The sequence below is a fragment of the Phocoena phocoena genome, chromosome 20, assembly GCF_963924675.1.
Source record: "Phocoena phocoena chromosome 20, mPhoPho1.1, whole genome shotgun sequence".
Classification (NCBI taxonomy): Eukaryota; Metazoa; Chordata; class Mammalia; order Artiodactyla; family Phocoenidae; genus Phocoena; species Phocoena phocoena.
The window spans coordinates 5,800,504-5,812,153 of NC_089238.1; the positions used below are offsets into that span (position 1 = coordinate 5,800,504).

An 11,650-nucleotide genomic window follows, 5' to 3' on the forward strand; every position below is an offset into this window, starting at 1 on the left:
CACAATGTGGGGTTCTGGGAGGCCACGCAGGAGGAGGACTGGGACTATGACAACGTGGGGTTCTGGGAGGCCGCGCAGGAGGAGGACTGGGACTGTGTCTTCCCCCACGATGTGAACCTGCTCCCCAAGGACGACCGCAGCCTCTACATCTGTGACGTCTTCCCTGCCATTGACAGGTTCAAGTACAAGTAGGTGGAGGGAGGGGACCTCCTGTGGGAGACTCCTTGGGCCTTGCCCCGCCTGTCTGTGTAGTCCAGGCCCCCAGTCCCTTGGGCCTTGCCCCGCCTGTTTGTGTAGTCCAAGCCCCCAGTCCCTTGGGCCTTGCCCCGCCTGTCTGTGTAGTCCAGGCCCTGGTCCCTGGTGCTGACGGTGCAAAGCATGATGCGGCCTGAGGAGAGGCCTTGTAGACGGTGAAGAACCTTCCTCCTGGGTGTGGGTGTCAGATGGGAGTGGGATTGGCTATCAGTGGGGGAATCAGGATGCACTTAACAAGGCAGTAGGCAGAGAGGTTGTACCAGAGGTCAGAGAAGGAGAACTTAAAAAAGGAGGGGGCCTTAATGGGGTCACAAGAATGGCCTGTCAGATGATTCAGGGAGGGGATCTCCCAGGGTCACGTGAGGGGCCATCTCAAGGGTCAGAGGAAGGACTGCCCCAGAATCCGGCATGGAGACATCCTAGGGGTCAGGGGAGAGGTTCCCATGGGGGTGAGTGGAGAAGGGCTAACCCAGAAGTCAACCTTGTGATCCTGGCCAGGAAAGGGCCAGGGACCATTCCCTGAAATTCCCTGTGCTTCCAACTCTCCCTGCCTCTGCAGGCTGCCCTACCGGGGCTACCTTGGAGGGGTGTTTGCCCTGCGCCCCATTCACTAAGTCGGGATCAGTGGCTTCCCCAACACGTACTGGGGCTGGAACCGGGAGGATGATGACATCACTTCCAGGTAGGGGGCAGCAGGTCCCTCCATGGTGTGGCAGACACAGGCTGCCCTAGACTGAGGGGACACGGATTGCGGGAGACGCAAGCCACTCTGGCCTGAGGGGCCGGGTGTGGCATGGGGACTCTATCAGAGGAGACAGGCGTCTGGCCTCCCTGCCCTCTCCCCTGGAAGGCTGAAACTCAGTGGGATGCTCCTCTCACGGCCCCATCTGCTCTGTGGCTGCTACCATAAGCTGGAGGGGCAGGACTGCAGCCAAAAGCAGAGCCCCCAGAGGTGAGTCAGGGTTGGGGGCGGGGGTAGCCAGTCCTGGGCCTGTTCCCGAGCCCTCGAGCCCTCCGCTCACACGGCTGCCCTTCCTGCCTCTGCTAGTCCTGGCCTTCTGGCCCAGATCCGTCGCACGATGGCATGAACTCGCTGGGATACAGGCTGCTCTCCCAAGGAGCTGCAGCGCCTCTACACCAGCCTCACTGTGGACATCAGCCTCTCATCCCCAGGAGCCCCAGTGCCAGGCTGAGGGGTATCTGGAGGCAGGAACAGAATCCCTGAGACCAGGGCTGCAGGGCAGCCTTCCCACCCATCGCACCTGGTTTCATATTAAAGGAGGCTTTATTTTACTTGCTTCTCCACTCTGCCATCCCTAACCCCCATCCTTTCATTTCCATTCATTTGGTCACACAGGGCCCTACTCAAATTCACCAAGGTCTGGTTCTCTCCACACAGTTAAAGTTAAGGCTTATTCACCCATTTATTTCTCAGGAGGACTGGTGGGGTAGCACTGTTGTCGTCTTGCTTTTGAAAACCAGGACAGATGAGTTAAATATCTTGCCTGATTGACATAGAAGCAAGTACAGAAACCTGACTTCTGGGCCTGTCCATTTACAGATAATGCTGTTCTGCTTTCTTGTAGCAAAAAAGGTGGGGGAAAGAATGAGTAATAAAAAATGTGAGGTTGGTTGAATAAATTACAGCATGTCCACATACTGATAGAATACTAATGTAGTCACTGAACAGCTGTATTGTAGCGTGAAAAGAACAAGTGCACATGTGTATATGATATGGTCTGATATTTATAAAACAAAGGGAAGAGTACCTATATAGGTTTATGCTAATGAGTGTGTGTGGATAACAAGTGTTGGCAGACTTCTTCTGTAAGGGCCGGAGAGTAAATACTTTCAGCTTGCAGGCCATACGGCCTTTGCCATGACTACTCAGCTCTGCCACTGGCACAAAAGCAGCCACAGACAATACATAAACAAATGAACATGGCTGTGTTCCAATAAAACTTTATTTAAAAAACACAGGTGGCCAACCAGATTTGGCTGATGGCTGATGGCCAGTTTGCTGACTCTTGGCCTAAATGGTTTAGGAGCGTGTATAAAAATACGATAGAGTCCATAGAGTAAAAGTTTCACCATAGATGGTGGAGGTGGAAAGAGGAGGGTAGAGCTGAACTAATCATGAAAGAAGAGAAAAATGACACTGTGAAGACTAGAATCACATTTATACATTTACCAAAAATGTACATTCATCTGTGTATATATTAGGTTCTTTTTAAAAATATATAATCTATTGACACCTCCTGTTCTGCAGTGAATTCTATAGCAGACACTACAGAATTGAGGGTATGTGTATGTGTGTATATAAATAAATATGCTGACCTAAAGATTCTGTCTTATACCATACTCTACAGAAACTTCTCAATGCATTAGTCAGGGTTTCTTCCCCAAGTGAATTTTATAACTTAAAGAGGCTAGTACAAATATGGACATTTCCACTCAGAAGTTCTTTCCTGAGTAATTTCCTTCACATAAAATGTGTAACTTGGTGACACGCAGCGCATCCCTAGAGTTTTTGTGAAGCATGAATTCTATAATATATGATTAAATCTGACTCATAAGATTTTTTTCTTCAAGAAATTCAGAGTTTATTTCATTTATGTATATGCATATTAGGAACTGAAGATTTGTCTCTGGTATGAGTTGTTTGGTGTTTATTAAAATTTGATCTGTTGTTGAAGCTCTTCCCACACTTGGAACACATGTAAGGTCTCTCTCCCGTGTGGATTCGTTGATGCACTTTGAGTTGTGGTTTCCTACTGAAGGACTTCCCACAGTCACAGCATTCGTAAGGTTTCTCTCCTATATGAGTTCTCTGATGTGTAATCAGCTCTGATTTCTGGGTGAAGGTGTGTCCACACTTGTAACAGGCAAAAGTTCTCTCTCTATTGTGAGTCATCTGATGTTTATGGAAATTTGACCTACCATTGAAAGCCTTCCCACATGCAGTGCATACATAGGGTTTCTCTCCAGTGTGGATCCGCTGATGCTCTCTGAATTGTGACTTGGAAGTAAAGGCTTTCCCACAGTCACTGCATTTGTAAGGCTTCTCTCCGGTGTGAATTCGCTGATGCATGCTGAGTATTGACTTCTGGTTGAAGGCCTTCCCACATTCACTGCACACGTGGTGTCTTTCTCCAGTGTGAATTTTCTGGTGTATGTTGAGGTGTGACTTTTGGGTGAAGGTTTTCCCACAGTCACTACATTCATAAGGTTTCTCCCCAGTATGGATTCTATGATGTATATCAAGTTGTGACTTGGAAATGAAGGATTTTCCACAGTTGTGGCACTGATAAGGTTTCTCTCCCGTGTGACTTCTCTGATGTACAATCAGGTGTGCCTTCTGGATAAAGGCCTGGCCACATTCAATACACACATAAGACTTATCCCCTGAATGGATCCTCTGGTGCAAGCTGAGTGTTGACTTCTGGGTGAAGGCCTTCCCACATTCACTGCATACGTACTGTCGCTCGCCGGTATGAATTTTCTGATGTATACTGAGGGTTGAATTCTGGGAGAAGCCCTTCCCACATTCACTGCATTCATAGAGTTTTTCTCTAGTATGAGTTTTTTGATGTCTGAAGAGAGATAACATCTGGAAAAAGGCTTTTCCACATTCATGGCATTTATGGGGCTTCTTTCTAGTGTGAGTTTTCTGGTGTGTAACCAGTTCTGGCCTCCGAACAAAGACTTTTCCACATTCCTTACATATATACGGTATGTTACCTGTATGATCTGTCACATATACACCGAGTTTTGGTTGTGGGGTGAAGGCTCTCCCACATTTACCACATTCCAGGAGGTTTTCTACACTATGGAATCTCTGTTGTTCAAGGAGGTGTGACTTCTGGGTAAAGTCCCTCCCACACTCAGTGCACTTCTCTGGTTTTTCCTGAGTGTGAACTTGATGTTGTGTGAATGACTGTTTATGGCCGAAGCCTTTTGTACATGAATTACCGTCACAGAAGTTCTCTCCTGTATGAGTATTTTTGCAGCTGGAACTGGAAGAGCTATGGGTGAATAGCTGACCAGATTCAACCATCTCATCAAGGTGTTCTGTGGTGTTGCTTTGATTTTGACGATTTACTTCTAGATTAGGTTTCAACCTTTTTGCATGAGAGCAACGTTTATGAGGTCTCTTTTGTGAGGAAACAAGGTGGGGCCTCGCACAGATGATTTTTCCAGGGTCCTTATAGTTACAGTCCCTCTCTGTGTTCACTTTTTTCTTGTTGAGGAAAGCCCCCTGATGTGAAGGTTTACTTTGATTTTTCTGATCTCTCTTTGTTTGGTCAGCTTCTTCCCACAGCTTTTCTAAAACGGAACACCATGAGCCATCTCTTGTGACTTCATCCAACGTCTCATGGTGAAATGAAGCTCTTTCAGAAATTTCCCATTGTGGGGTTTCAAGCCCAGACTCCCCTTCTAGAAGGAGAAAAAGATGAAACAGATACAGTGAACAGTTAGCAAAGGATAGAAGAGTCGTCACATGGGGCTGATGAGATTGTGCACAGGGAAACTGCTGAGTCATATACCAGTGGTGGTGCTCATGGTGATTATGAGAGAAAACAGTTGCACAGCCCTTATTATACGTCAAGCACTTATCTGTATAGCACTTAGCGTTCACCAGGCAGTGTTCTATGTGATATACACATAAGCTCATTTAATCCTCACAGCAACCCCAGGAGCTAACTACTTATTATCCTGGTTTTCCACATGAAGAACTAATTAGCCAAAAACACTTTGCTCAGCCTTGGGGAAAGTTAGATTTGAACGAGGGCAAACTGGCTCCACTCATGTAGGCAGTCTTGGCTCCACTCATGTAGGCAGTCTTGATACCCAGACCTAGTGGGATGACTACAGGATAAAAGAGGCAAGTGTGTCATAGGGCAGCATCTGTGGATAGCCAAAGGTTGAAGGAGGGGGCTCAGTACAGAGCCTCTTCGACTTACAGTGGGGTTGTGTCCTGATAAATCCATCAGAAGTTGAAAATATCATAAGTTGAAAATGCATTGAATACACCTAACCTACTGAACGTCGTAGTTTAGCCCAATCTATTTTAAATGTGGTCAGAACACTTAAACGTTAGCCTACAGTTGGGCAAAACCATCTAACACAAGGCCTGTTTTATAATAAAGTGTTGAATATCTCATGCAGTTTCTTGAATACTATACTGAAAGTTAAGAGCAGTGGTTATCTGGGTACAGAAAGGTTGTAAGTGTACTGGTCGTTTCCCCTCGTGATCGCGTGGCTGACTGGGAGCTGCTGTGCAGCGTTAGAAGAGTAAGGTACTGCCTATCACTATCCTGGGAAAAGATCGAAACTCACAATTCAAAGTATGGTTTCTACTGAACATGTACGGCTTTTGCAACATTACTGAGAAATTCGTAAGTCAATCCGTCATAAGTCAGGGACCATCTGTATGGGTCTTCATTAGCTTTCAGATCTAAATTGTAACTAATCTCCCAGCTTCCTCCCACTCGTGAGAAACAACACAAAATCCATCGGCCCTAGATATTCCACTGAAATACTACTGAAGTATCAATCCTAACATAGCCAAGCACTGAAAGAATACCTATACCCAAACTTGCAACTCTCCATGAAATTGAGGTTTGTTTTCTTGAACTTAGGAATATGCATATCCTAAGAAGGGTACACTGGAAGACTGGACAAGCCAGCTGTCCCCTAGAATCTGTTTCACCCTTCTTCCACAGAGGTTAACTGTGGCCAGGTACAGGGCAGCCAAGCCACGTAACGGCTCACAATTTCTCTTGCAATGAGGTGTGACAGACACTGTTTTTGCTGATGGAATGTGCACACAACATTATGCACCACTTCTGGCCAGGGTAATACATCACAGCTTCTCAATACCCTCCACCCCTTTTCTGCCTAGTAGAACCTGGCTTTGGGTGCAGTGCATTCAGTCCCACAGAGCAACATCATAAAAGACGGTACTGCAATGACAAGAGAAAAACTTCAACACCCGAATGAGTACAAAACGTAAAGCTTCCTGCTGACCCGCCTTTTAGAAGTGTTTTATAGGAGGGAAATTATTCTGGAAACTATACTGGTCCTTGGTCTCTTTGTTATCACTTTCAGCTTTATGCTACTTAATATGCCATTTTTTCCTAAGAATGGGAGTCACCGATCATCCTATTCGTTAGATAAGACCATCACGTCTTGTTTCTTTTCTCTTTCCGTCACTTGGATAAACTGTATCCCAGACCCTTGTCCTGTCCCCAAACCTCAGTCATCTATCACTATTTGTAAAAAATGAGAATGCTCTTTATAATCACTTTTGGTGTGTCTGTGTCTGTGTGTGTGTGTGTGTGTGTGTGTGTCTGTCTGTGTGTGTGTGTGTGTGTATATATATATATTTCTTTTTATTAAAACCTGAGAAGAAAGAAACAAAATACCAATCTTTGGGGTAATAAAATCTGTCAATGGCATCTTGACCAGACTCACGATGGCCAGGCATCCACAAATCCCATTAGGAACAAAATAACCCAAGCATGAGAAAATAGGGAGCTGGTTTATGGTGATGCCCGTGGAATTAACGAAAAGGGTGAATTAAATTGTACTTTCAGAAAGAAATAATGGGGCTTCCCTGGTGGCGCAGTGGTTGAGAGTCCACCTGCCGATGCAGGGGACACGGGTTCGTGCCCCGATCTGGGAGGATCCCACATGCCGCGGAACAACTAAGCCCATGCGCCACAACTACTGAGCCTGCGCTCCAGAGCCCACAAGCCACAACTCCTGAAGCTCGGGTGCCTAGGGCCCATGCTCTACAACAGGAGAAGCCACCGCAACGAAGAGTAGCCCCTGCTCGCTGCAACTAGAGAAAGCCCACACACAGCAACAAAGACCCACTGCAGCCAAAAATAAAGAAAACAAATTTTTAAAAATACCTTTAAAAAAAAAAAAAATGGGGGAAATTCCCTGGCAGTCCAGTGGTTAGGACTCTGCACTTTCACTAACGAGGGTGCAGGTTCGATCCCTGGTAAGGCAACTAAGATCCCACAAGCCGAGTGGCGTGGCCAAAAAAAAAAAAAAAAAAAAAGTGATAGAATTTCTAAAATAAGAAAATGAGAAGACTGAGATGGAAGAGCCAAGAAACAGAAGAATCTAAAAAAATGTATAAGGTGAGAAGAATTTCTGATTTGTGTAATGATTCCAGTTTCTGAGCTCCCCAAAATAAGGAAGTGAGTCATCCCATGGGAACTGTCCACCATGTAGCTAAATAAGAGAACACAGTTTAGGCACGGGGCCTGGAGGGGTTGATAAAGGGATCATCAGAAAAAAATGTGTAGGCCTAAGTGTTGAGAATAGAAGGGCCCTTTAAAGGGATTTAAGGAATTTAAAGTAATTCCTCTATGATGACCAGAGGGAAGTACAGAGGCCCAAGCTGGAGGCATCGCAGTTAGGGGTAAAGAAGAAAGATCCAGCACAGGAAAAAAATTGATGAATTCAGGGAGCAAATGAAAAGGAAAAAAAAAGGCTTTCAGGAAACTCCACAAAGGGATAAAACAAGATGACAGAAAAGCAACATCCAGATGGAATACCCTGTCAGGTAACATAATGGTGAGATGCTCTGTTACTAGAAAAAGGAAATTAAAACATGAAACAGCTCTATCATAGCATAGGCCACAAATGAGAAATTTGGTAAATACTAAATGCTGGCAAGCAAGGTGTACAAATGCAAGTCCTCGTGCATCCCCACATGACAGTGTGGATGGTGAAGCCCACCTGAAGAGCCCCATGGTTTACTTAGCTAATTCAGTGTGGGCATATCCAGTGATCAGGCAGTCCCACCCCTGACTATTCACCTCAGAAATTCTTACGTTGGCCCCTACGGGACATTTACAAAATAACGTTTGGCAGCATTAGCCTTAGAAACTAGGAGTAGGAGGTAACCTGTGTCCACCACTGGGGGAATGGATAAGTGTGGTAGGTTGAATAACGGCCCCTCAGATCTTCACGACCCGATAGTCACTCACCGTGATGCCTCTGACGTGGGAGTTCAGCCTCCCTCACCCATTGCTCCTTTCTCTTTTCCATCCTGAAGATGATCTCCGGGTTGGGAATGTGATACCCTGTGAATAAGAAAGGATATTGCATTCGGACGTGGTCTTGGGCTTTAGAGGCCATTCAGTGAAGCTTTATGGGCACATCAGGAAACTCAGCACCTTTCACTAGGAACAAAGTAACACTCAAAGAGGCCCAAAAGGAATGAACAGTTTAGGATAAGCCAAGGGCACACTGACTACATTCTTCAGATGTCCCATTGCACGCCACAAGAAGGAAAGACATCTCAAGGAGGCCCGTCCAAGAGTCCCAGGTCAGATGTGCTCACCCACTGAGAAGAGGTGGCTGTAGATCTCCAGCATCACATCCTGGTACAGGCGTCTCTGGGCAGGGTCCAGTTGCTGCCACTCTTCCCTGCTGAAGTCTATGGTCACGTCCTCAAATGACACGGAGCCCTGTAACAACATACCCAAGCTCAATGAGAATTAGTCATCATTGGTGAACAGGCACTTACATACAAGGGTGTGGGGTTTTTTTTGCGGTACGCGGGCCTCTCACCGTTGTGGCCTCTCCCGTTGCGGAGCACAGGCTCCGGATGTGCAGGCCCAGCGGCCATGGCTCACGGGCCCAGCCGCTCCACGGCACGTGGGATCCTCCCAGATCGGGGCACGAACCCGCGTCCCCTGCATCGGCAGGCGGACTCTCAACCACTGCGCCACCAGGGGAGCCCCAAGGGTGTGTTTTTAATGATTTTTTTCGCCATGATATATATGGCTTTCCAGTGATGTGACTTCTTTTGTGTTATGATTCCTACTCCTCTGTGTGAAATTCATAGGATTTAAGCTATGTTAAGTAGTGCAAAATGGAGTCACAGTGGCCAGTGTGAACTTCCGCGTTAGTTGTTGTGAAATGTCTGGCGTAGGGCTGGGAGCGTCTCAAGAGTGATAAACTAAGGGTAGATAAGGAACGACTTTACGGGAACAGAAGGAGCAACTGAGCGAGACAAGGTCCCCCGGGGTGTAACCATTACATCCTACTGACAGACTCCTTATAATGAGAGCACTGGGCCAAGTGACTCCTTACTCCCCACCCCTTTTCTCCCTTTTTTGACTAACCTGTGTTGTGTACTAATTGTGTGTAAGAAACTGAGTGACTTATTAATTGAATATTGGCCACACTGCACACATCTCTAATCCCACTGATTCTTACCTGGCCTCACTGCTGGGCCACGTGACAAACTGGCTCCTTCGTTCCAGACCTCCTCCTATGTATCTCTTTATCTGGCTGTTGATTTGTGTCCTTTAATTATCCTTTGTAATAAACTGGTAATCTAGCGAGTAAACTGGTTTCCTGAGTTGTGTGAGCCGCCCTAGTAAATTAATTGAACCCAAGGAGGGAGTTGTAAGAACCTCTGACTTACAGCCGATAGGTCAGAAGCACAGGTGGACGTGCCCTTGGCATTTGAAAGGGAGTGGGGGGAGTCTTGAAGAACTGAGCCCTTAACAACGTGTGGGATCTGACACTGTCTCCAGGTAGACAGTATCAGAATTGAACTGAATTGTAGGACACCCAGCTGGTGTCACAGAGAATTGCTTGGGGTGGGAAAAATCCCTGCACATGACCAGTAAGTGTCAGAAGTGGTGTTCTATGTAGAGAGAGACACACAGGAGAAGTAAATTGATTTCAGGGAATACTGAGCTAATCAAAATTTAACCCACCTCTTGGAAAGGTAAGCATGAAAAGCATGCATGTGAGTGCTGTGTGACAGAGGGCCAAACATAAACCTGGGAATCTGAGACGGAGCTATATTAGGGTGTCATTAAAGGATTAGGAAGTAAGTACCAAAACATTTAGTTAAAAGGGTAAAAACTGATTGCCTCTAAGGAGGTGGATTTCAGAAGAAAAGACAGTGGCGACAGCTGTTTTATTTACCAGCCCAGCAAAACAAACCATGTGCAAATAAAACCAAGAACTACTTCCAAGGGAAACAGTGGCAAAAGAAATTTACACAGATATGCAAAGAAAAATGGGTTATTAATATATAATACATCTTTGAAAGTCCAGAGGCTAAGACAAACTAAAATATAATTGTCAAAGGACAAGAAAAGTAAATCACAAAAGAAAAATCATTGACCAATAAAACTTCGGGAAAAAAAAATCCTGCTTGTAAAAAAAATACAAATTAAAGCAACAATGACACATCTCTTTGGATTAAATTAGCAGTTATTTAAAAACAAAAACAAAAAAAGAACCAAAAAAAACTAACACCACAGTATTGGCCAGAGTAGAGGGAAGGCTGCAAAGCCAAGATGATGTGAATGTTGTTGGAGAACGTGCTAATGTGAACGGAGAAACTGCTCGAAAATCTCAGCGAGCAAAAGCAGGATCAAGGCAAGCAAACAAAATATTTTCAATGTTAAAAAAGGAACAAGGCTAATAATGTATCATGTATCTTAACATGTAACTGAACGTGCAAATGCTCTTAAGAATTCAGCCAACTTTAGTACGAAATGAAAGACATTTTTCTACAACAGTGTCACTGCTGTGGGCTGAATTGTGTGTCCCCACCCGAAATTTGTATGCTTAAGTCCCCACCCCCAGGACCTCAGAATTGTGCCTGTATTTGGAGAAACAAGGTATTTAAAGAGATAACAAAGTTAAAATGAGGTCTTCGGAGTGGGTCATTACTATTTTAAAAACATGCAAATAAAGTGTCATGAAATACACAGAATAACTTGGAATTTCAGGAAATCTTGAGTATACTGAAGAACCCTGCTTTCTCATTCCAAAATACCAAATATTAATATCTGTGGGCAATTTGGAAACATTATTCTCTGGCACTTTTATTCACCTAATAAAGTAGGAAAAACAACATGGTCCTTAAAAGCCAGTTCTTGCTCTAGTATCCAATGACTATAAACTACAAGGACAAAGGGGAAACCAGCCAGTCTCCGGTGAGGAGTCAGGTGGGGACCAGCTGAGACAGTGAAGACCCAGCAGCGGATGGAAGATGCAGGATCTTCGCCTGTGCTGAGAAGGAAGGAATCAGCATTTCCCCGCCTGTGGCTGGATGTACTTTTTCTTCTTCCTTTGCACCAGGGACAGCCCTCTTCTACTACACCATCCTCCTTAATCAGCCAGTTCAGTTTCCTCTGTAACACACAATGCCCATTCTCCTGCTCTACACAGGAGAATCCAGATTGTCTCAGACACAGGGAGTCCAAATGCTGCTTCCTGTGTCTGCCCTCAGGTTCTGGAGAACTGTCCCCGTGGGGCTCCTGCTTACCTCACATGATCCGTCCCGCTCTTCTGAACCCAAGACCTGGGGCCTCTGCAGTAAATTCACATCAGCAAGCAT

General features: G+C 45.5%; 1 protein-coding gene across 1 annotated transcript; it reads right to left on the reverse strand.

The window, feature by feature from the left end:
• Positions 1-2,863: 2,863 nt before the first annotated feature.
• ZNF175 (zinc finger protein 175) lies at positions 2,864-11,650 on the reverse strand. The gene is made up of 4 exons (XM_065899095.1): positions 11,579-11,650; positions 8,621-8,747; positions 8,265-8,360; positions 2,864-4,692 (listed from the first exon to the last, which is right to left on the reverse strand). Exons 1-4 carry the CDS (start codon positions 11,648-11,650, stop codon positions 2,864-2,866), a joined length of 2,124 nt encoding a protein of 707 aa, XP_065755167.1.